Source organism: Macrotis lagotis, chromosome 5 (genome assembly GCF_037893015.1).
Source record: "Macrotis lagotis isolate mMagLag1 chromosome 5, bilby.v1.9.chrom.fasta, whole genome shotgun sequence".
Taxonomy (NCBI): domain Eukaryota; kingdom Metazoa; phylum Chordata; class Mammalia; order Peramelemorphia; family Peramelidae; genus Macrotis; species Macrotis lagotis.
In genome coordinates, this window is record NC_133662.1 from 56,736,884 (window position 1) to 56,763,685 (window position 26,802).

The following is a 26,802-nucleotide window of genomic DNA, read 5'->3' on the forward strand; positions in this document are numbered from 1 at the left end:
CTCCAGCACGTAGTGACGTCCGTGACTCAATGGCCCTGTGGGGGGGGCAGGCTGCACATAGGCTTCACGGCTTCCACACGGGAGCGGTAATTTTACTACGTCCAGAGAAATTCAAGTTCGAGGCTAAAGTCGGGGTCTATGGATGAAAGATGTTGGGAGGGATCCCGCCACAAAAAACAAAAACATTTCTGCAGTTGAAAGGAGGGGTGCGGGTCACGCTCCCGGGGGATCCTCCGGGAGGGGTTGGCGCCGCGGCCGGAAGAGAGGAGGCGTGGCCGCGCAGCCCGGGAACGCCCCTTCCGGCAGACGCGCCCTGGCGGCGGCGGGGCCCGGATGGTGACTGCCGGAAGTCGGGAGGGGCGCTTGGCGACCTCGCCATGGCCGCGGGCGGGGTTCCGCGGCTGGCGCGGCCGTTCATTGCGGGTCCCTATCGTAGCGCCTCGTGGGCCCCGGTGACGACAAGTAAGGAGTATTCTCTTGTGCCCCTCGGGGCGGCCGGGCCATGGTTGGGGGCTCTGGCTGGGCCCCGGGATGTGAGCGTGCGTACGTTAGGATACCCCCCCACACACACACACACACTCCTCCTTTTGCCGGGTCCCCGCAGCCGCTGCCCTTGCCTTCGGGGCTCTGAGCTGTTGTGCTCCCTAATTCTGACGGACTCCCCCCGTTCAGTTTGGGGATGAGCCTAGGCCAAAAGGTGGTGCGCCCCTTTAACCGCGCGCAGGGGGAGGGGCCGAGTGCGCATGCGTCCCGAGCCCACTTCGCCCCTGATGTGCCGAGGGCCCGGCCGCACCGGCCTTGACCGTGACCCGCCCTTCCCTTCCTCAGGGGGTCCCTGTTTTATAGACGAGAAGCTGAGGCAAACAAGGCACGAGCGAGTTACACAGCCAGCAGGGCCGAGGCCGCACTTGAACCCGGGCCTTCCTGACTCCAGCTTCTGCTCAGTCCCTTTACGCGAGGGCTTGGGTGAGAGACATGTGACGTGGTTCTCTCTTGATTCCTTTCCTCTTGCAAATTCCAAAGTCTACTTTGATTTCATCCATGCCCCTTTAGCACCGGCGGCACACAAGGCTCTGTTCTGAGGCCTCTTCTTTTTTCTCTTCTGTAGATGTATCCCCGTAAAGTTGCAAGTGATTGGGACAACTAGGGGGCACAGTGGATGGATAACCAACCCTGGAGTAGGGAGTACCTGAGTTCAAATATGATCTCACACACTTAATAATTACCTAGTTGTGTGACCTTGGACAAGTCATTTAATCCCATTGCCTTAAAAAAAAACAAGTTGCAAGTGTGATTCCTAAATCTTTGACCCAGTCCCAGAAATATATCTCATTCTGCAGTTTGAATGACAAATAACATCCAGCCTTTTCTTGCAGACCTCAAGGGTGCTTAATTGACTTGAGTAGGAACCTGCTTTCTTCTAGGGAAGCCCATTCTATTGGCATATAATCTTAAGAAGTTTTACTTTTGGGGCGGCTAGGTGGAGCAGTGGATAAAACACCGGCCTTGGAGTCAGGAGTACCTGGGTTCAAATCTAGTCTCAGACACTTAATAATTACCTAGCTGTGTGGCCTTGGGCAAGCCACTTAACCCCATTTGCCTTGAAAAAAAAACTAAAAAAAAAGTTTTACTTTTGTCAAGCCTAAATTAGTCTCTCTGTTTTTCTTGTGTTACTTCTCATTTCTGTTTTCTGGGGATTATTCTTCCACGTGATAAGCCTTCAAATACTTGAAATAGAGTTATAGTCTGTCTTTTTTTCCCCTTCAATTTAACCATCCTCAGTTCTTCCCTGTTGTTATTTGTCATGGCCTTGAGACAATGATTTCTCTCCCTCTGACACTGTCCAGCTTACTGTGTCCTGCCTAAAATATAGTGCCCATAATTGAATACAGCTCTCTAGATATGGTACATGGAATAGGGTATTATGTGATATAAACACAGTTTTATTTCTAGGCTTTTCTTAATGCTGCCCAAAATTTTTTAAGCTTTTTTTGGTTGACATGTGACTCGTGTAGGTCATTAGATAAGGGTTTCACAGGGACATGGGAAAATTAAAAAATCAGATCCTGCCCTCAGTGTGTTACTATATATACTGGAAGGATCAGTGATGAATGAGAGAATAACAAAATGTTAGTTATTAAAAGAAGAAAAGAATTTCAAAGTACGGAAACATAGAGGGTCTTTGTTCTATATTGATTTGTGCATAAGACCCAACAAGAGCTGAAAGGAAATAGTGTAAGGGGAAAAAATGTAGATTGGAACCAAATTGTGAATTACTTTGAATACCAGAATAAGATAATATTGCATCCTCTAGCTAGTAGGGAAGCAGTGAAGGTCTTGGAGCAGGATATTAACATGATCAAACATGCATATTAAGAAGATTTACTTTGATAGTAGTGTTAAGGTCATATTGGAAAGGGAAGAGATGATATGGAGAGACAGACCATTTAGGAAGTTAATACGGCCTAAAATCAAAAGCTTTCAATTAGGGCAACAGCAGTAGAAATTGAAAGGAAGATGTAGTAATTGTAAACTTTACATTATTTAATATTATAGTTATTGTTTGATATAGTTATAATGATATGGTCCTAGTGCTCATAAAAGTATATAGGCAAAAACAGATAGCTTAGACTTTTCTGCTGTTAAGTCTGTCAGGCAAGTAAGACTTGCAGATTTTTGATTAGATGAATGAAGTTCTGGCTGTAAGTGAAAGAAATTTCCCTTGCTGTTTTAAGCTTGGTATTGGTATATATAAGTGGCCTCTGAAACTTCTCTGTCACATTTGGGTCTGATTAGGAATGCTCCCTCCTGTTTGATACCAATTACCTTTCTCTATACTGAGCCCATTTTGAGGGTATATAATTTTGAAACCCCAATTTTGAGGATATTTCCTTCCCACACATTTCTCCCCCGGCCAGTTTCTTGCATATCTCAAGAGAAACTTGTTTATTTGGGGGGGGGGGTATTTGCCTGCTTCCAGAACAACACACAATGAAACTCTTGATTGGATTAGCTCCCTGGATGCCAGTTTTTAAAAGACATTCCTTATTCTAAATTTTTGCCTTAACCTGAAGACCAAAAACACTTCAAAAATTTAAAGAAATTTAACCTTTTTAATATGTATTTTAAAATATTTTATATATTGAGAAGACAAGTAATATGATATCATTATATATGTGAAATCATGCAAACATTTTCATATTAGCCACTTTGCCAAGAGAAAAAAAGACAAGAAAAAAATGAAAAAATGTACATCCATCATCACTTAATTTATCAGTTCTCTCTGGGATAGCATTTTTCTTCATGTGTCCTTTGGAATTGCATCCTTGGATTGATCAAAGTAACTCATTCTTTTCACAGCTGATCATAGATACAATATTGGTGTTAATGTATAAAATGTTCTGATTGTGCTCCCTTCATTTTATATCATTTCATACAAGTCCCAAGTTTTTGGGACACCATACCCCTTCTCATATACAGCATGATGGCATTTCATCACAATCATACCACAATTTGTTTAACCATTCCCCAACTGATAGGATCCTCTCAATTTCCAATTCCTAAGCAAAAGCAATGGAACAAATATATAAACATCAGGAGGACTTGGAAAGTGATTAAATATTAAGGTATCAAACAAGTAGACTGTACGCTGCTTGAAGTTGGTGATCTTTTTTTTGTCTTTGTATTCCAACTACTAAGACAGTTACTTTCACATGGTAATTTTTAGTACCTGTTGCTTTGCTTTAAATAGGATAGAATTGTCCAAGATGACTCAGGATTTGACCCTGAGTAACTGGGGACATCCATATAGTTAGGAAAACTGAGAGGAACGAGGAAAATTAATTACACTTTTTTATATATTTCATTTGAAGTGCTAACATTAGTTATAGATTAGGACTCTAAAAGTTGAAGATTTGGGAGTCATTCATATTGAGGGAATATTTGAAAATGATAGCAGGATGGTAGGAAAGATGACATTGGTTAGGGAGTGAGAGTACAAAAGAGAATTAAGACTGGGAGGTGACTGTTGGTGGAAGTATATCTCTTAGGGGCTAAATAAAATAGAACCAGCCTTAAGAGACTAAGAATAAATGATCAGAAAAGTTTTACAAGAGTCCATAGAGACTGGTGACCTGAAAAGAGGGTTATATGAACAAAACTTAAGAGACAGAGAATTAAGAAAAGGCCATTGTGATTTAAAAATGGATATCATTCACTTAACATTTAGCTTGTCTAACATTTTGGTCAGTATTTATTAGCTTTGAAAAAATATTTGAGAGTTTATAATTTTAGAAGGTCTACCTATTGGACTTTTCTAATTGAGCATCTTTTCAAACTCATGCTCAAGGACATTTGTGACTTATCTCTTTTGTTTGTATTTTTTATTTTTGATTTATTTTTTTGTGACTATCTCTTAAGAGACACATGAAGCTATATAACATATTGGATACTAGACACTTCAGGATTTTTTTAAACTTCAGTTTTTCTAATCCAAAGACAAATACTGCATGAGTAGACACTGTTCTTATAGGAATGGAAATAGAGAATTTTCCATTTCAAAATGAATTATTTAATGCACAATAAAAACATTAAATTAGTAGTCAAATGCAGAAAACCAGTTAGCCAGGTACTAAATGTAAAATCATTTAGATTTAGAATATAATATGCGAGTGCTCGAATTTCTTTTTATGTATCTCTATTATACTAAACTAACATGATTTAGCAGGTAAGATATTTGAGTGTTTCATAAAGCTATAGTAAACTGAATTTTGGACAGATTTTTGTGACTAATGAACTTTTCTTGCTAAAATGGGAGGAGTGAAAAGTAAACTTATTTTAATAGCCAGATATTGATGATAATCATGACTTGAGCTGAAAACTTTATGTGAATAGTTCAAAGTCACCCAGAAAAACATCCAGTTTGAATACATACTTAAAAGTTTATCATGGAAAGGATTGATTATTGATGAATAATAATGCTCATTTACAATATCCTTTTTTTTTTTCCCAGTATAGTGGAAAGATGGAATTCAAATTGTGGTTCTACCACTTTTTATGAGACTATGGTTGAGGTTACTTCTGTGGGCCTGAATCTCCTCATCTGTAAAGGTATTAGAATAGATAACTTCCAGAGTCCCTTCTGACTCTGAATCTGTTTTATATTTGGGAATCCTGAGGCTCAGAGAGATTATTGTAAATGAGACTAGTTCTTTCTACTATATGTAAGGGCAGACCAGTAAGAAATAGAAATAATTTATTAAAAATCAGACACCATTCTAATAGGAGACATATACATATAGTACATAAACACAAAGTCACTAGAAAGCTGAAAGGAAGCAATAGAGGATAAGTACCCATAACGCTTAAGGAAAAAAATGAAGATTCTGAGAAAGCTCAGGCATGAATGAGATGAAGAATATCCCTGGGGTAGCTAGGAGGTGCAGTGGATAGAGCTCCAGCCCTGAAGTCAGGAGGACCTGAGTTTAAATCCAGTCTCAGACACAATAATTACCTAGCTATGTGACCTTGGACAAATCACTTAACTCCATTGCCTTGCAAAAAGAAAAAAAAAGAATATTCCTAAACTGGTAGCCTTTGGGAGAAAGTTATCAATGAGAAGAGGAATGCTCAGGATGAAAGTTTTTCAGGTAGAATTGGGTAAGATGAGGAGGACTCCAGAGAGATCAGAAGGCTGTATTTTCTTGCTTTAAGAGTGTAGGAATAAAATGTTGCTTTAAACGATTAAAATATTTATGGTGATTGTATTTTCAACTTAGCCTTTTAGTACCTGTGTTACTACTAGCTGCTGTTTTATAAATAAAATAATGGTAGAATATATACTTAATATATCCTTAGACTAAAATATAAATTTAGAACTAGAATGACTGGCACCAAAATGAAAAAAAATTTAACTGAAGATTTGCATAGATATCTATTTCCAAAGGTATTATTTAACTTCTCTTAGCTCACAAAATTTCTGCCAGCTAATAAATATCTTAAATATGATGCATTTGATATGAAGATAGACTAAAAAAATTCTCTTTTATAATTTTAACAATTTAGCTATCTAATATAACACATTTTCTTTTTTGCTTCTTGCAAGGGGCTGGGATTAGATGACTTGTTCAGGACCACAGGGCCGGGTGGTTGCTGGGCCTTGGAGTGGTATATGGGCTCGGGGCCTCTTGGGCCCCAGGGCCAGTGATCAGTCTGCTGCGCCACTCAGCTACCCTACAGCACATTTAAGAAGAGGGAGAGAGGAAAATATAGTGTATGATCGTGGGGAAGTATGAATGGAAGGAGTTGTAGTCAACAATGGCAACAGTGGAAAAATATGGAAGTAGCTTTTGTGATGGACTTATCATTAAGAATGTGATCCATGGGATGGCTAGGTGGCACAGTAAATAGAGCACTGGCCCTGGAGTCAGGTGTACCTGAGTTCAAATCCAGCTTCAGACACTTAATAATTACCTAGCTGTGTGGCTTTGGGCAAGCCACTTAACCCCATTCATTGCCTTGCAAAATCTTTTAAAAAAAAAAAAGGAAAAGAATGTGATCCACCCTCTATAGAACTGGTGGTGTTGGAACACAGACTGAAGCATATTATTATTATTATTATTATTATTATTATTATTATTATTATTATTATTTGGTTTTTGCAGGGCAGTGGGGTTGGGGTGACTTGCCTAGGGTCACACAGCTAGGTGATTGTTAGTTAGTTGTCTGAGGCCGGATTTGAGTTTAGGTGCTCCTGACTCCAGGGCCAGTGCTCTGTTCACTGCGCCTGCTAGCTGCTCCTATTATTTTTTTTATTTTAATTTTAATTTTTTTCTCTTTCCTTTACTTAATTGCTCATAAGGGTCTATTTTTGGGGGTCAAGGGGGTATTATGTTTACTTTAAACAAGAATATTTTAGTAATGTATAAAAAATCATTTGTAAAAAAAGTCATATCTAAACCAAAAAAAATTAGCTATCTAAGATATATGAATTTTTGGTAGGTTTTGGGGCCTTTGAAAAAAATATTAATTTATATAACTGCACATGGTAGTCATTATTATCCAATTAGCAAAACTAGGACATAATTTCTGGAGCCTGTATTATAAAAGGGGGTAGGATTTAAGGAAAAAGAAAGTTCTATGGTCAGTTGTACCTTGACCCTTTTGTTGGTGCTGACATGCTTCATTCATAGTGCTTTGGAAATAGCAAAATCCCCTTAATCTGAGACTAAGAGGCTTGAAAAGGCTATGGTCTACTTGGGAACAAGCCATTTATTTTTGGCCTCTTTTCTGTTTATTTTCTTATCTACTTTTCTCATCTCCCTTTGAGAGTACTAGAAATCTAAAGCCTGCTTTCTCTAGAGCAAATGGATCAAAGTCTTAGCCTGGATAACTTGGGGGCCATATTTAAATGTAATAGGGAAATGTTTTAACAAAGTGAATAAAAATATAGTACAGTATAATTTCTGATTTTTCTGAATCAATTTGAGATACTGTTCTCCTTGAATTTGACATCATTGATCTATTTTGTGAAACCCTTTGGCACTCTGATGAATGAAGGCTATTCATCCCTTCATGGAATTTTTTAAACACATAACATATATAAAATTACCAAGGAAATCAAGTATATGGAAAGACAGTTGTTTGTTTTTTTTTTTTTTGCAAGGCAAATGGGGTTCAGTGACATGCCCAAGGCTACACAGCTAGGTAATTATTAAGTGTCTGAGGCCGGATTTGAACTCAGGTATTCCTGACTCCAGGGCGGGTGCTTTATCCACTGCACCACCTAGCTACCCCGGAAAGACAGTTTTCAAAAAAAAAAACTCTTTAGTTCATGGATCCCAGGTTAAGAATCCTTCATCTTTGGGGAAGAAATGATGAGTAGAAGTTACTGACCACAGCACAGTAGATAAGAACACCAGGCCTGGAGTCAGAAAGCCTTATCTTCCTGAGTTCAAATCTGACCTCATATACTTATAATTATATAATACTAGGCAAGTCATTTAACCTTGTTTTACCTCCATTTTCTCTTCTGTAAAATGAGCTGGAGAAAAAATGCCAAGTCACTTCAGTATCTTTGCCAAGAGAACCCCAAATGGGGTCACATAGAGTTGGACATGATTGAACATCAACTGAGCATGTGGTTATTGTCCTCTGTCACTTATTTCCATTAGGCTGTTTCCACCTTAGGCATTCATTAGTGTGGACAGGCATTTGTTGGGGAAAAAAAACAAACAAACCCAAACACCAAGTCAGAAAAGTCTTCATATTCTAAGGCTGCATATCAGAGCATCCAAATTGCCCTACAAAATAAATGATACTTTCTAGCATTGCTCCTCAGTCGATAATTATTGTCCAGTCCTAGATTAAAGACAAAAGAGATACTGGCTTAAGTCTTCATTGTTTTTTTAAGTGTTCTCTAAGTTAGTTGCTTTAAGAGACATAAAATTTGAGTCAGTCTATCAGACCAATAAGACATACAGATAACTTTCTGCACAGTATTTAGTGGTAAGTGAATGAAAAAAGTACAAAATGAGAGTGGAGCTAACATGGTGGAGTAGGGGCAGCAATCCAGAAAAACTTTCCCTTCATTCCCCTCCAAACAAGTCAAATCAAATTCTAGAGTGGGGTAGCCATCAAAAGCTTGAGGTGCGATATTTTTTATAGCTCATTTCAACCTCGAAAGTCAGAAAAAGAGGTCTGTGACAAACAGCTATTGGGGGGACTTGGTCATGGTTCAAAAGTAGAAAGGAACAACAGTGTTTGTGTCTGTGGGAGACCAGAGGCTCCTCCTGGGTAGAGAGAGATCAGGAATATGAATTAGAAGAGCAGTGACTACACCTGTACCTGGATACCTTGACTTGGAAGCACTGAAAACTATATTATAGACTCTCCAGAACCAGCTCTGAAAATGATAAGCCTGAAACTTTGTATAGCCTTCCTACTAGCTACTCTGGTGACAGGGAAGATCAAGACACAAACTCAGAAAAAGACAATGATGTAAAAATAGTTTATAAGCAAAACCTCAAAAAAAAACCACAAATGACAACTTAACAAGAATTCTTAGAAGAGCTAAAGAGATTATTAGAAGAAAAATTTGAGAAAAGAAGTGAGAATTCAGTTATTCTGAAGAAAATAACTTTAAAAAAACAACAGCAACAGAATTGACCAAATAGTAAGACACAAATTTACTGAAGAACTTAAGAAGCAGAATTGACCAAATGGAAAAAGATACAGAAGGTCACAGAATTCCTCAGAAATCAATTGAGTGAGTGGAAATTAATGACTCCTTGAGACATCAAGAAATAAGCAAAGGTGGCACAGCGGATAGAACACCAGCCCTGGAGTCAGTTCAAATCCAGCTTGGAATATGATATTCTGGAAAGCAAAAGAGTTACTCATACAACCAAAAATAACCTACCCAGCAAAGTGGAGTATTATCTTTGGGGGGGGGGACAGGGTGAAAATTAGCATTTAATGAAATAGAGGACTTTTCAAGCATTCCTGATGAAAAGATCAGGACTTAATGGAAAATTGGACATTCAAATAAAATGTTCAAGAAGCATAAAAAAGGCAAATGTGAAAGAAATAATAAGGGACTTAATATGGTTAAACTGTTTATATTCCTATATGGGAAAGTGATCTATGTAACTTAAGAACTTTTATTATTTTGTACATGTATACACTCTATCATATTACTTGCTATAAGGGAGGTTGGTAGAAAGGATAGAAAACGATCTTTACAGGTAATTGGGAAAAAAATTTTAAAATTAAAAAAAAAGAACTTTTCCATTACTAGAAGAGTGATAAAACCATTCCAGTATCTTTGCGTAGAAAAACCCCAAATAGGGTCATGCCAGTCAGTCACAACTGAAAAGACTGAAGAAACAAATTTTACATAGAAGGCACAGGTGAGTGTTGATTATGATAGAAGAGATGCCTTAGAAGAGAAAATAGGTAGTGATGAAAAGGAGAATGGATTTGGGGGGACTGTTCAGAAGCAAACAATCTTGAGGAGGGAATAAGTCAAAAAGAGGCAAGGATAAAAAGAAAATAGGTTAGAGGGAAATTCAAGTAATTATAATTATGAATTTGAATAGAATGAATTCATAAAACAAGTGGAATAGCATAATGGTTTAGAAAATAGAATTTAACAATATGTTATTTATAAGAAAACACTTGAAACAAATACACATACCAAGTTTTAAAAGGGCTGGTACGGAATCTATTATGTGTCAGCTTAAATTTTAAAAAAAGGCAAGGACAGCAATCATGATTTCAGACAAAAGCAAAAACAGACCCAATTTAAAAGAGATAATAAAATTACGTTTTGCTAAAAGACAATGAAGTAATATCCATCTATATGCGCCAAACTTGGTATCTTGCAGACAATTCACACAACTAGTAAGTGCCCAAACAATTCAAACTCGTCTTCTCTCTAAGTACCCAGCTATCTCTAGCCTTATGAAACATTCTTTACCAGTAATCCCATGCCTCTACCCCCCCCAAAAAAAAACCTGATCCATTTTATTATTTATTTTCAGTCCTGAGAGAATGGTTGTTATATCACTCTAAGTTCATATTCCTTTAATGTTTTTAATATATCATTGTAAGCATTGTATATAGTATTCTTCTGGTTTGTTTTCTTTGTTCCACATAAATTCATCTAGGATAAGGAGGTTTATAGAATGCGCTGTAAAGAGTGCTTGTTCTCAGGTCAGATACCAAAGCCTAAATCTCATGCTTATTGCTGGTGTTTCCTTGAACAAGTCATATAATCTCTCAGGCCTCAGTTTTCTCATCTGTGAAATGAGAGGTAGACTCGATGGACTTTGAAGAATCTTCCAACTCTAGAGCTATGTTTCTACATTAGCCATCATATCTATTCCTTTGAGGTTTGCAAAGTGATTTATATAAATATTATTTGATCTTCACAGTAATTTTTTTCAGATATGGAATCCAAATAGGTTAAGACCAGGTTCGTGCAGCTTAATGTTTGAAATAAAAATTGAACTGAGTTGTTCTTGACTTTAAAGTCCACTATATCTCCATTGCTACACCATTTGAATTCTGCATATTTGTCATTTCTTTTACATTGCAATAATAACCCCATTGCTTTTATATATCATAAGTAATCCAGCTAATTCTCAAAAATGAACACCCACTTTGTTTCTAGGTTTTTTCTTATTTTTAATAGGAGTTGAGGGTGTTTTAAAAATTCTTGTTTTCTCTATTCTTTGATTTTATTTGGAAGAAATAAAATACCTTATTTTTCATCTTTACATTTGCCCATCTTCATAGGATTCTCTCTATGTAGTTCTTTGAGGAGAACAAATTCTAGTCAAGGACAGTCTGGATCAACCAAGGAAGCTCTTAAGAAGCCCAAGTTACCTCAAGGACGACTTGATGTTCCAGAAGATTCAAGCTTAGAACAGGAGCCACTCGAAAGTGAGTATAATAAAAATTTATATATGTGCGTACATACATACACATAGAAGTATAATAAAAATTTGTACTTTTTGAAAGGTAGTGTGGTATGCAAATAGACAATCAGCCTCTGTCACATACCCACTCGATAAGCCTAGGTGCACTAGGATACCCAGTGTAAGTTGGAGGGCAGGAAGTGATCTGCATTAATTACAGAGTTTTGTTACCAAGAGTTTTCTATACCTACTATGCCCAAAGGGCAATAAAACTGAATTTACCCTTTGATCCAGCAATATCTCTACTAGGTCTATATCCCAAGGAGATCATATATTTTAGCAGCTCTTTCTGCTAAAGAATTGGAAATTGAGGGGATGCCTATCAATTAGGGAATGACTGAACAAATTATGGTATATGAATGTGAATGAATTGATATATGAGAAATCATGAATAGACAGACTTTAGAAAAGCCTGGTATGAACTGATGTTGAGTGAAGTGAGTAGAACTAGGAGAACATTATATACATTCACAACAACATTTTGTCATGATCAACTATGAACTTAGTTCCACTCAGCAGTTCAATGATCAAGGATAATTCTAAAATACTTGTGATAGAAAATGCCATCCATTGCCAAAGGAAAAAACTATGGAGTCTGAATGCAAACCAAAGCATATGATTTTTGCTTTTTAAAACTTGTTTTATGGGGGTTTCTCCCCTTTTGTTCTGACTCTTGTTTTACAATATGACTAATATGGAAATATGTTAAACATGAATTGTGCATCTCTAACCTATATCAGATTACTCACTGTCATGAGGGGGAAGGAAGGGAGAGAAATTGAAAAATATGGAACTCAAAAACTTACGAAGAGAAGAATGTTGAAAACTATCTTTTCATGTAATTGGAAAAAATGATATAAGAAGGCTCTGAAAAAATTAAGAAGGGTCCAAAAAAAATTTTTTTGGCCCATTGAAGAAATTATTTCAAATATGGAGCTGTTAAAATAATATATTGTCAAACTTTAATAAAATAATAAAGGATTTTGTAAAATATAAATTCATAATGAACCCTCCTTATCCTGGATTCTCATATAGAAGCAAATTTATTTTTTCCTCAGTGTTAACTTATATATCCTTCTAGCAAGCAACTCCAAAGATATTGATGAACTAGTTACTAAGTTCTTATTTACAGTTATCTGATAATGAAAAGACTATAAAGGGAATGAGATATCTTTAATTAAACTTTTTTCTTTGGCTGTTTTTCCAAGAAACAGTTTACCTTTTCATGAAGATGTTTACGATAGGGATTCTACCAAATATTTCTAAATATGAATCACTTCAGTGTAGTAGAAGCTTGAAAAATTTAATAGGTCTGGAGAATTGAAAATTATGGTAAAATTATCATCAAAATGCAGTTTACCTTGCTTTGTGACAGGGTTCTCAGAGTAACAAAAAAGATTTCCAAATTCCATTATTGGTTTATCTGTCTCTTTAACACAAAAGGAGCATGCTAGTAACACATAATTCTGGACCTTTAGATCAAAATTCCTGGGTCTGAATTCTGATAGATAATTTCTTTACGTAGTAATACTATCTCAGATAAAAAAGTGCTGATCATGATACTGAGTTTTGTAATTTTGTATTGGTTAGTCTTTAATTTGTTTACATTGGTATGTTTCAGTCTATTACCCAGATCAGTCATCATATCTGTGAAATTTGAAAGACTACTTAGTAAAATGCACAAGACAATCTCTTAGGACTTTTACAACACTTGAGTTGAAAACTCAAGTTCTTTGCAGTGACAACATAGAAATGTTCTAGGATTCCAGAATGCCAATGACTTGTAGGACCAAATACCTATTCATTTCATACTTTAAGGACACAATAACCATGAGATGATAGTTCCAACCATCACCAGAAAGGATGACAGTTTCAGTGCACAGATATTTGTTGGGGAGGATAGCTACACACAGTTGGAAGTATGTTCTTATTCACTGCTGCTCCTCTGGAAGTAATTCGTCTGGGATTATAAATATCAATTTCAAAATTAGGAAGTCCTCTGACACTTGATGTGAGTTTGCTGAGAGAATTTATTGAAAGCAATACTACAGATATAAAAATGTGTTTTGGAGAATTCTCTCTTACAGTGGTACCATAGAGTGAATCTATCCCTTGCTAATCTCATGGGTGAATTGGTGTCCTTTCAGAGCTGACATGTACTTGTTTTGCCAAAGAGGATTTTTGTTTGCCTGCATATGGCATAAAGGAAGGAAATTGCTCTATATTGCTCATACTTTAAAGGATAACAATTGATGAGGTATTTTCCCCAAAAACATGATATAGACAGGGAATAGCAAAATTCAAAAGTTAAGTCACTTAATGAGCACATACTTATTACATATTACCAAATTTTGTTTTATTTTATTTTATTTTTAGGTTTTTGCTAGGCAATGGGGTTAAGTGGCTTGCCCAAGGCCACACAGCTAGGTAATTATTAAGTGTCTGAGACCAGATTTGAACCCAGGTCCTCCTGACTCCAGGGCCGGTGCTCTATCCACTACGCCACCTAGCTGTTCCCAAATTTTATTTTTAAAAACATTTCCTCTATTGTCCTAAGAGCCAAAAAAGATATATGACAAAAATCTTGTTCATTTAAGAGTTTATAGTTTATTGAGGGAAAGGAAAGCTACACATATAGCTATGCAGCACCAGATTCTATAATTTCTTCATAGAGACTAGACATCTTTTAAGAGGCAATGGATAATTGGGGCCACTAGATGGCGCAGTGGATAGAGCACGGGCCCTGGAGTCAGGAGGACCTGAGTTCAAATATAGCCTCAGACACTTAATAATTACCTACCTGTGTGGCCTTGGGCAAGCCACTTAACCCCATTCCCTTACCCCCCCCCCCAAAAAAAAGAGGCTACTGAATCTTAGACATTTACATTTTAACTGAGTAGTGTCTAAGGAAAACTATTAGCATAATTCCTATCATGTAGTAAATAACTATATGAATGCTAACTATTTGCTATTATTATTATTAGAGAACTGGTATTCTTATTACAAAGAAATAAGAAGAGAATTCTTGAGAAGAAAGCTTAATTACTATCCAGAGAAAACTAAATGATGAGACTGTTTCCACAACTGAAAAATCAGCAAGTATAGTGATGATGACTTTACTTCTTCACATTCTAAATAATTATTTAGAATTTTTTATTGTTATAGTGTTAATAAATTGTATCACCAGTAACTTGTCTGGAGGGGAATGTAGAAAGTTTACTGGGTTGCTGCCCCTACTTCCACTGTCTTGACTCTACCTTCATTTTACATCTTTTGATATATACTTATCACTTTAAGTCTAAGTGATTTTAGGGTGTTTGATAAGTAATATAGGGTAGGGGAGCTTAATTGAGAAAAACATAGCATTTTTGATAATTTAATGCGTAATAATCAAGTCAGACCTTTTATTTGCATTAGAAGCCAAAACAAAAAATTCAGTAGAAAAATGACAGAGCTCAGGTTGATCGTACCATGTAGGTTATAAAAAAATGAGGTCTCTCCTAAATCAGATAACACTAAGAAGACATTACAGATGGAACAGTTCCAAAACATAAGGTTCAAAGTGTGACTGTGCCAGTAAGTAGATGGCTTAAACACAAATGTATGAAGCTATTAAGAGATAAACATTTCAAAAACAAAGTAGAAATTGTATGATTGTATGATTAGAAAGTGAAAAATCTAGAGGCATTTCTAACAAAAAAAAGTATTTGGAAGATAGCTGTTTCTTTGTTAAGGGATAAACAGGTAAATCCTTTAGGATCCTAAAGTACCAAGCTAGACTGATTCATTTCTCTTCTTTAAAAATAAAAGTTGAGAAAACTTTTTCAGAAGTTCTTAGGAAATGGCAGGCACATTATGTAACTCTTAGATAATGTAATATATACACAAAGTTGTTAAGTTCCCCACCCTCCTTTCCACAAAAGTGTAGTCTTTAATTAATATGTCTGAGATCCCTTCATTTGTGGCTCACTACCAGAAATTGGTGAGACATTGTGGTATTGCAGAGTTGAATAAAACACTATTCTAGCTGTCTAGGAGTTTTCATCCCAATCAAGGAAGAAAGAGATACTCAGCTTTAAGAAGTGTTTACACTGATAGAATGATTTCAGGTCTTTAAAGTGTTTTATATAACTTTGATCCTCAGGCCAACCCTGTGAATTAGGTAGTATACATACACACACACACACACACACACACACACACACACACACATAAAATCTGATTTTACAAATGAAGAAACTGAGGCTTAGAGATATAAAATTAGTTGTTCAGCATTGTAAGTCTGGTAAATAGTAGAGCTGGGATTTGAACCCAGACCTTTGGACTTTTTTCTTTTTCTACTATAGGGTAGAATAATTTTTTTCTCATAAAAAGCCATGTATGAAAGAAATATATTTCCTTAAGAAATATATAAGCAAACTTCCCATTGGATAGGAACAGAGAACTAGAGTACTAGTACTAGAGTACTAGAAAGGATACTTTTTTTAAAGTTTACCACATGTAGAGAGACAAGTAAAATTAGAAATGTTAAGGGACCAGAGGAGAGATACAGATTACAGCAAATAAATAAGAGTTGGGGGGGGATAGATTGTAGATGCTTAATGAGCTGTGAAAAAGTTAATACAAGATGATGAACATGGATTTCAGAAGAAATTGAGTAATTGAACTTTTAAGTTAATAATAGGGATATCAAAACTTCCCTGATTATGGAATAAATAGTGGAACAGTAATCTGGAAATTTTTCTTTTGTCCTTTTTCAAAGAAGACCACAACATCAGGGAGGTGATACCGTGCCAAGCACATGAATTGGATTTGAGTGAGGGGGTGCAATGCTAAGTCACCTGCCTCATTTTCTCCTCTAGAGCCATCTGGGTCCAGTGACCAGATAGGAATCAGGACAACTGGAGATGACCCTTGGATGTGAGACAGTCAGAGTTAAGTGATTTGCCCAAGATCACACAGCTAGTAGGTATCTAAAGATCAGATTTGAATTCCTGTCATTCTGATTTCAAAGCCAGTGCTCTGTCCACTGTGTTCCCTGTTGCCCAATCTGAAAATGACAATAGAGAGCTAGAAGTTTACCAAGCATTTTACTTACCCTGTGAATTTAGAAGGAGATTCCATTGAAGATTCATGAAAAATTATATCTGTAGAAATCAGGTTTCACTAAGGCAGAGTGGTTTAGGAGTGATTCTATAAATAAGGAGAAAAGAAGTAGTTCTATGCTGACATAGAACAAGTGAGAGGTAGTTGCATAGTGGGTGGAGAATTGACCTCAGCCATGAAAACCTGAGTTCAAGTGTGGCTGTATAACTGAGCAAATCAGTGCCTGTCTACATAGATACTTATGTAGAATTTTTTTCATTCAAGAGTTCTCCATATAAGTTAAATCAATTTATGTAGTATTTTTTTCATTCAGGAGTTCTCCAAGTCAGTTAAATCAAGGTCCAGTCCTTATCTTTATAATGAATGAATAAGTAAATATATGAACTTTCAAAATGATATTTTTGTTGGAAGGTTTCATACTTATGTACATTGATTCCCATCATCTCAGTGACCTAGGCTTTCCGGAATTCATTTTAGTATAAAGGGAAGTTTTTGTGTTATATAAGAGGTCTGATCAGAGTTCTGAGTGAAGCAGTTACTGAAGCTAAGTCTGCCTCAGGAGTCTTAAACAAGTTACTCACTTGAATGTAACCTGCTCTAGAATCCTGAGTTGGGATGGACTGATGGCAAATGAATTTAAAAAGAGGAGGGTACTAAGAGGCAGCTAGGTGGCACAGTGGATAGAGTCCTGGCCCTGGAGTCAAGAGGACCTGAGTTCAAATGTGACCTCAGACACTTAATAATTACCTAGCTGTGTGGCCTGGGGCAGGTCACTTAACTCCCATTGCCTTGCAAATTAATTGATTAAAAAAGAAGAGGGTATTGTAATGGAATAATTATCTATAAGTGGCAGTGTGGAGCCCAGAGTATACTAACCACCACAGAGAATAGAATATGCTTCAATGACTTGTATATGAGAAATTGAGTAATTGAACTTTTAAGTTAATAATAGGGATATCAAACCTTCTCTATGATTATGGAACAAAATGTAATTTTCATAATCTTAGATGATAAGAATTTGGTCATTAACTAAAACAATATTAGATTGTTTACTGAGAGGATCTGGAATCTAAAGCCAGAAAAATTAGAGGTAAAATAACAGATTTCAGAACTTTATCAGCTAAACTAGAAATAATGAATTAATTACATTGCTTTTGCATAGGAAGTTCATTTGAACAGAGGATCAATTTGGAAGCAGAATATCAGAGAAATGACCCAGCAGAGCAGCTAGTTTGAGTCATCTGGGTCCAGTGAGTCAAGCATAGTGAATCACCTCAAGTTATCAGTGGAGTCATTCATTCAACACAAAGGCATTCTTTGTAGAGGAACTTTTATGGCCAGTTCTTGAGACAGAAAGAGGATGTTAGAAGTTTTTAGTTCAAGAATTATGAGTTAAAACAATTCCAGGTGTCAAACTATACCACAAAGTCTGATACAGGATAAGTTATGAAATGGTTGGTCAGTGGAACAGATTAGGTACACAGAAAACAGAACTAAGGGACAAGAATTCACTCATTTTTCAAAAACTTCTAGGAAAGCTGGAAAACAGAAATTAGGCAAAGACCAACATCTCTCACCATTTATTAAGATAAACTTAAAATAAGTATGAAACTTAGACCTAAAGTATAATATCATAGGCAGATTAAGGGAGCTTGGAAAAATATTACCTGTCAGATCTGTGGATGTAAGAACATGACCAAGCAAAAGACAGAGAGTATTTTTTTTTTGATTACATGAAACTAAAAAGGTTTTGTACCATCAAAACTAATGAAACCAAAATTAGAAGAAAGGTAGAAAACTGGGGGTGGAAAGGTTGCGGGGAGTTTAAGACCAAATTCTTGATAAAGTTCTCATTTTTCAAATAATATAGAGAACTGAACCAGATTTATAAAGATAAAAGCTATCAGTCCCCAATTGATAAACAATCAAAAGTCTATGAACAGGCATTTTCAGAAGAAATCAAAGTTAACAGTAATCATAGGGAAAGGATGCAACAAATCACTAAAAATGAGAAGAGTGTATATTAAAACAATTGTGAGGTACCTTCTCACACTCATCCATATTGGCCAACATGATAGAACAGAATATTAATGGAAGGGATGTGGAAAATAGGCTTACAGGGGGAGCTAGATGGCACAGTGATTAAAACACAGGCCCTGGAGTTGGGAAGACCTGAGTTCAAATCCAGCCTCAGGCACAATAATTATATAGCTGTTGTGATCTTGGACAAGTCACTTAACCCCAGTGCCCTGCAAAAAAACAAAATAGGCTTACTAATGTACTGTTGATGAAACCTAACTTGTTCAGCTCTTCTGGAGAACAATTTAGAACTATGTCCAAAAGTTATAAAATGGTTAATATCCTTTACTTGATGATAACCACTACTATGTCTGTACAAAGTGATCAAAGGAAAAGAAAAATAATTATACAAAAATATTTATAGTAGCTCTTTGTGGTGGCAAAGAATTAGTAAATAATGAAATGTCCATCAGTTGGCTGAATAAATTGTTTTATATAATTGTGATGACATGCTATTTTGCTGCAAGAAATGACAAAAGGAATGATTTCAGGAAAACTTAAGAAAATTTATATGAACTGATGGGAAAAGAAGAGAGCAGAAACAGAAACAGTGAACACAGTCACAGTATTTTCATGGTAATCAACTTAGCCAGTCTGATCAATACAATCACCCACACAATTCCAAGGAACTCAAAAAATGCTATCCATCTAAAGAGAGAAAACTTATGAATTCGAGCAGAGTGAAGCATTTTTTCACTTTTGTTAATATAGTTAATATGTTTTGCATGACTTTATTTGTATGATGAGTATAGTATTACCTTCTCAATGGAGGAGGGGATGTAGGAAGGGAGAGGATTTGACTGAAAATGAAAAAAAGATGAGTTAGACAAATGGATTTTCTCACTCATGTATTTACCCTGCCAGATTTCTTTAAATGTAAGACCATTCTCTCCTACAGAAACTTGGTGGGAGAGGGAGACTCCAGATTTACATATGTGCTCTGATATTTTCATTATTTCTGCCTTATGTTACTTTTATTGTGATGTTATTTCTTTCACTTTGTTGCTAAGAAAATAGTTATGTTTAAGATCTAATGTGTCATTTACATGTAAGACAAGTTGGAAAAAGTGATTCAGCTCAGTGAGTTGAGTAGATGTTTAAGTGTCTTTTTGGGGCTCACCTGAGTTTTCTACAATACTGGTTATTGAGGGTCTTGAGGGTGCCAGTTTACTTGGTTAGTGCTGTATTTGTCTGCCTTATGTCACTGTAATTGTGAATAATTGTAATATATAAAATAGTGAAGACAAAAGGAAAATGGCCCAAGTGGGAAAAAAATTTGCCAACTGTCAAAATGATAAAAGTCTGATTGAGATACACACACATACATACACACACATACACACACATATACATACATATCTGGAATTTTGAGGTTTCTCTTCATACCCTGTAGATTGACAGAGTTGATTTTAAATAGAAACAATAATCTCGAGTAACTCTGGGAAGACAGGCACATTATCAGATTTCATAGAACTGTGAATTAGTCCAACCTTCCTAAATATCACTTTGAACTGAGGCAAAAGAAGTTATTACTTGATCCCATTGATTCCACTATTGGGCATATGCTTCAAGAAGACAGAAGCTAAAATATTAATAACAGACAGCCTTTATGGTATCTGGAAACAAATGAGTGCCTCTCAACCAAGGAATAGCTGAAAAAACTAATTTGTAAATATAGTCGTAATAGCATAAGGTAATAAAAAAATGAGAGATTTGAAGATGAAAAAACTACCAGGAAGATTTGCATGAAGTGACACAGAGAAAAAAAAAGACTAAAAGGAACAATATAATAGTGGTTAAAAATAGTATTAGTGTAAAGATTACTAAGAGCCAAACTCAGAGTAATTGGAAAAACCAACAGTAGTCCAGAGAACATAACTATGGAGAAGAGTATCCACATACTACTAGAATACAGTTTACATTGTCAGATGGTCGCCATTAGGTACTTTGCTCTTTTTTTTTCTTTGTTAAAAAGAAGATTCAATATGGTGGTGGAATTGGGAGCAGTGAGGAGTGATTTACAAAAATTACTATGTAAAAACAAAAGTCTGGACAAGCTTTTTTTTAAATTAAGGAATGATAGCTTTTGCTCATTTGACACCACAACTATTTAAAAGTATTTAGCAGTATGACCAATGAAAATCAGGCAGAGGGAAGACCACTTTAATATGATAAAGCCTAGATTAACCAGAGCTCTTTGACACCTTCACATAGTAAGTACTTAGTCAACCTCACCTCCCAAATGCATGAATTTTTTCTGCTAGTTGAGGCATTGTGGTGGAGTGGAGTGTTGGACTTGGAGCTAGAATATCTGGATTTAAATTCTGGCTCTGCTGTTTATACTTGTATGATGTTGGATATGTCCCATCATCTCTCTGAGCTTTCCTTTTCTCATCCGTGCAATGAGGAGTTGGACCAGAATGATTTATTTATTTATTTATTTATTGGTATTTGCAAGGCAATGGGGTTAAGTGGCTTGCCCAAGGCCACACAGCTAGGTAATTATTAAGTGTCTGAGGCCAGATTTGAACTCGGGTACTCCTGACTCCAAGGCCAGTGCTCTATCCACTGCGCCACCTAGCCACCCTAGAATGATTTCTAAGAACCTTTTATAAACCTTTAATTAAGAAACTAAAATCTCCTCTTTGTATTTAAATTTCAGGGAAAAGAGGCACAAATTATTGACAAGTATTTATTTTAAAAATCCAGAATATGGCCTCAGTTTAGTAAACATTCAATACAATATCCTATATCTTCTACATGTGTACTCATATCTTCTACTTCAACTAATGCATGTTTAGCAAGGTGGCTATTTGAATAGAGCGCTGGACCTATAGTCAAGAAGATGGGAGTTTAAACATGGCCTTAGGTATTTAATAGCTAGACATATCCCAGATTTGGTATGAGGATAAAAGGAAATAAGATTTTAAAAGTGCTTTGCAAATCCTAAAGCACCATAACAATGCTAAGATTAGAATGCAGGTGCTGAGACTTTGAAGACTCTGAATCACAGGTTTAAGTTGTCTTCAATATACTGTAGTAAGGGTTAAGTGGTATGAATACATGGTGGAAAGTCTTACAAAAACAAGACTTAAAAAAGACCTCACTCCTGCTTACCTAATGATGTTTGTCCTTCATTTTTGAAGATGGACCACATCAGGGAGGTGATGCCATGACAAGCACATGAACTGGATTTAAATGAGGCATGACTGTGCTAAGTCACCAGTCTCACTTTCTCCTCCAGTGTCAGCTGGGTCCAGTGGCCTAATATGAATCAGGATGACTGGAGGTGGCCCTGGAGACAGTCAGGGTTAAAGACTTGCCCAAGGTCACACAACTAGTAAGTGGCAACTGTCTGAGACTATATTCAAATTCCTGTCCTCCTTACTCCAAGGCCAGTGCTCTATCCACTGCTCTACCTAGCTGCCCCTCCTGCTTACCTAGAAAATACAGTTAACTATAGTTAGTTTTTTTCAATATCCTAGTAAGTTGAGATAATGTTATTGTTTTTCTTTTCATGTGCTTTTTGGTTATTTTCTGTTGAACCACTGTAGTTCAAGCTCTGCTGGTAGGTCTGCCTGCCTCAGGGGTATCCTCTAATCATTCTCCATTCAGTCACTAAAGCTTAGGTATGATCACATGTCTGTCCTTTTTTACTCTGCTGCTGTCTGTACTCATTAAACTCCAGTGGTGTCCTATTACCTCCAAAATCAAATAAAAAATACCCTAGCATTCAAAGCCCTTCCTAATCTAGCCCCCTCCTACCTTCCCAGTCTTCTTACACCTTTCTCCCTCACACATACTCTTTGATTCAGTGATAACGGCCTTCTGACTGTTCTCTGATCACCAAGACTTCTACCTTTTTGCCCCAAGCATTTCTCTGACTGTCCCCCTTGCCTGCAGTACTCTCCTCTTTTCCAACTACTGACTTCTCTGGCTTTTTTTTTTTTTTTTTTTTTTTAGGTTTTTGGAAGGTAAATAGGGTTAAGTGGCTTGCCCAAGGCCACACAGCTAGGTAATTACTAAGTGTCTGAGACCAGATTTGAACCCAGGTACTCATGACTCCAGGGCCGGTGCTTTATCCACTGTACCACCTAGCCGCTACCTTCTCTGGCTTTCTTGAAGTCCCAGTTGAAATCCTACTTTTTATAGAAAGCCTTCCTTAGATCCTCTTAATTCCAATGCTTTTACTCTTTTAATTATTTCCATTTGTTTTGTATGTATTTGTTTGCATGTTGTCCCCCCCCATTAGATTGTATGCTCCTTGAGAATTGTTTTTTTAGTTGTTTTCTGTTTAGTTTATCTGCTGGCTCTTTGTGACCCCTTTTGGGGCTTTTCTTTCTTTGGGGCTTGCTATTTCTTCAGCTCATTTTTGAGATGAGGAAATTGAGGCAAAAGGGTTGGGTAACTTGCCCCCCAGGGTCACATATTGACTAAAGGTCAGATTTGAACCCAGTTCTCTCTTGACTTCACTGTGCCACCTGTCTTTTGCTTCTTTTTGTATACCCCTCAATGCTTAGTATAGTGCCTGGGACATAGTGAGTACTTAAACAATGTTAATTGAATTGACTGGTTTGTGAAGGAATTTCATGTAAAATTTTGTTAGCAGATTCTAGTTTCCCCTCTCCCCACCCTCCCTCTCTTAATCTGATGGATGATATTTGTCCTTTGTTCTTGAAGAACATGACATCAGGAAGGTGATGCCAATAATGAGTACATGAAATGGATTTTGAGTGGAAGGGAAGGGGTGTTGTGCTAAATCACTAGCCTCACTTCCTCCTCCAGAGCCATCTGGGTCCAGTAGCCAGATATTAATCAAGATGACTGGAGATGGCTTTAGATGTGAGACATTCAGGATTAAGTGATTTACCCAAGGTTACACAGCTAGTAAGTGTCAAGTATCTGAGACTAGATTTGGACTCCCATCCTCTTGACTCCAAGGCCAATGCTCTATCCAATGTGCCACCTGGCTGCGACATCCCTCCTAATCTGGTACTAGGATAAATAGTTGTATGTGTTAAAAATGAATTATTTGAAAGAGAAAGAATTCACCTTAAAGATTCTTTTTTCGGGGTGGCTAGGTGGCATAGTGGATATAGCACCAGCCCTGGAGTCAGCAGGACCTGGTTTCAAATCCGGTCTCAGATACTTAATAATTACCTAGCTGTGTGACCTTGGGCAAGCCACTTAACCCCGTTTGCCTTGCAAAAATCTAAAAAACAAAAAAATGAATTAAAAGTAAAAAGTAAGATAAAGAATTCTTTATTCACATAGCTCACCCAAACTGATTGTTGCATATTGAACTGATGAATTTATTTATATAAGTACAGGTGGAGCTAGGGGAAAAGGGATAAAACAGAGATACTACGTGCATTCCCTCAGTAATCTGGACCACCTTTCTAAGTTGAGAGAAAAATGAATCTAGTCTTTTAGTTTTTCTATTAAAAGTCTTTGAAAGGTACTGATTACAATATTAGAACTCTTTAATACTATCTATATAATCCCACTGTTTTGTGATTAGTTTTCTAGGAGAAGTTTGAGAACCAGGCAGGCAAGCAATAATTTCTTGTTTATAATTGTGTAACTTTTTGCCTTGCTTCATCCTAGAATAGATAGTGCATTATAGCTGAAAAACATCTATTTAAATTGGGGCAAGATTTTAAGAATTAAGATGAATTATCCTTTAGATAAATTTATTTCAAAGGGCATGAACAGTTTTCTAAAGACATTCCAAATCATTAGTAATTAAGAAATGCACATTAAAACAACTCTGAGGTGTTCCATTTTATATCCATCAGACTGGGAAAGATAAAAAAAAAAGAACATGATATCTGAACATGACATATCTTGGAGATGATACAGGAAAACAGGCATTCTTGGTGTCCTTTTAGTGGAGCTAAGAATTGACCCAGATATTTTGGAAAACAATTTGGAACCATACTCAAAATGTTATAAAATGGTGCATAACTTTTGACCCAGTTATTCTACTGTTTAGACTCATAACCCAAAGAGATAAAAAAAAGAGGAAACTGGAAACTAAGAGAATATCTACCTATTGAGGAAGAGCTAAATTTATTATGGCATATGAAAGCAATAGGAGATTATTGTGTCATCTGAAATGATGTAATTAACAGTTTCATAGAAAATTCAGAAGACCTCTCTTAACTAAGGCAAAGTAAAGTGAACAGAACTAGTTTTATGACAAGAACTTTATGGTTCTGAAATACTGAAAGGCATGAGAATTCTGAACAGTGCAGTGGTAAGCTATAGGTTGAGAGAACTACAGATGAAGCATGCCACCTTAGAATGAGTCATATTTTTGGATGTGACTAATGTGGAAAATTTGTTTTGCTTGACTTTGCATATTTAAGACTTTGCATATTTAATTTTCATTTCTTTATTTAGTTGATGGCAGTAAAAGGAAGAAATAACAAATTTTTATAATAATTTTAAAATAAGAATGACTTGCAGTGGTATTTTTGAAACTTGTAGTTCTCAAGAGATAACATTCTTTACACTGTTGTAGTTCTGTATTTCATCCACTCTTAAGCTTTATGATTAATATTTCTTTTCTTTCTCTCTTTAGAGTTTCCAGATGATATCAATCCTCTTACAAAGGAAAAGGGTGGCCCCAGAGGCCCTGAACCTACTCGATATGGAGATTGGGAACGAAAAGGACGTTGTGTGGATTTTTAGGGGTCCAACTTTTGACAAACTAATTGGTTGCTTCTTCTGAATGTAGTATGTTTAAATTTAAGTTCTACATGTTTAATTTCTTTGTGTTTCTTCCTTTTTTTAATCTAAAAAAATCTGATTTGGAGATTGTTTATTCAGAAAAGATTATTTCTTGTTTTAGGATATTTGTTATTACAAATTTGTTTATGAAGAGATGATGTTCAGAACTTACTGTTAATTTATCAGTTAAATTAAAATTGCTTATGTGATAAATTTTATAATTTATTTTTTATGGAGTTAAAGTAGATTAATTGTGTGAAAAGGTATTATTGGGACATAAAATGCCATAATGTATATTTCTTGGTTTAGTCTCTAATCTTCTTAATTGAAAACTGGAAAAAAGTACATGAAACACCATAATTGAAATTTAAAAGAAATTAATTATATTATTTATGCCAAATGATCCATTTCATTTCTACTAATTGGGAATTTTTGATAATTTAAATAAATTAGTAAAGTAAATTAGACTAGCATACCATCATTATCTACAAAGGAAGGTTTGGCCAAGTGAATAATAGCATAACCAGCATTTCAGTGAAGCATGTCCTTATTGAATACCTTCTCTATATATCGAGCACTGTGCTAGATTGAGGGAGAGGAAAATATAGAAGGACAAAAAGAGGCATATACTCTGATCTTCAGGAGCTTCTAGTGTGATTTGGGGAAATAATAGTATAGTTTTCTAAATTGAGGGTTGTACCACATTGCTAATAGAAAAGTCTGTCTGTGAGGTCAGGAAATTTGAGGCAGTAGATTATTGGATATTTGTAAATATAATTCTTTTTTCTTTTTTAGATTTTTTCCAAGGCAGTGGGGTTAAGTGGCTTACCCAAGGCCATGTGGCTAGGTAATTATTAAGTGTCTGAGGCCAGATTTGAACTCAGGTACTCTTGACTCCAGAGCCGGTTCTCTATCCACTGTACCATCTAGCCACCCTTAAATATAATTCTTGAATAAATACTTCCCTTTAATTGAAATCAAATTTGACATATGAAAAATTCTCAGCAGTTGATTAGGTGGCAGAAAGGGAGGTTTACAAGTGAAGGTTGTATGCCCCAACATAGGTGGCAAGCAGGGATTAGGCTATTTCAAGGGGAAAGGACCTGGTCCTTACACCAGAAGGAGGGGTTAGGCACTTTTATCCCCATATACTGCAAAAATGCTCTTCCACCAGCCAGACTTCCTTTTGGTAAGTGGGACTGGTGGAAACCAATTAATTGGCTTAAGGAGCCATAAGCACTCTGGTGGAGAGTTCTAACCTTTGACAGTAAATTCAGTTCATTGACTATTTGATATTTTATGTAAATTTATGAATAAGTTTTATTTTTTGTTATAAAATTGTGATGAATAATTTTATTTAAATAAAATGCAAGCTAAAAAATATTTGTGTGTGGATTGTTTT

The 26,802-nt window shown here is 36.2% G+C and overlaps 1 protein-coding gene across 1 annotated transcript; it reads left to right on the plus strand.

Moving 5' to 3' along the window:
* Positions 1-149: 149 nt before the first annotated feature.
* On the plus strand, positions 150-26,802 carry SDHAF4 (succinate dehydrogenase complex assembly factor 4). The gene is made up of 4 exons (XM_074190008.1): positions 150-462; positions 829-966; positions 11,299-11,445; positions 25,252-26,802. Exons 1-4 carry the CDS (start codon positions 150-152, stop codon positions 25,359-25,361), a joined length of 708 nt encoding a protein of 235 aa, XP_074046109.1. The 3' UTR covers positions 25,362-26,802.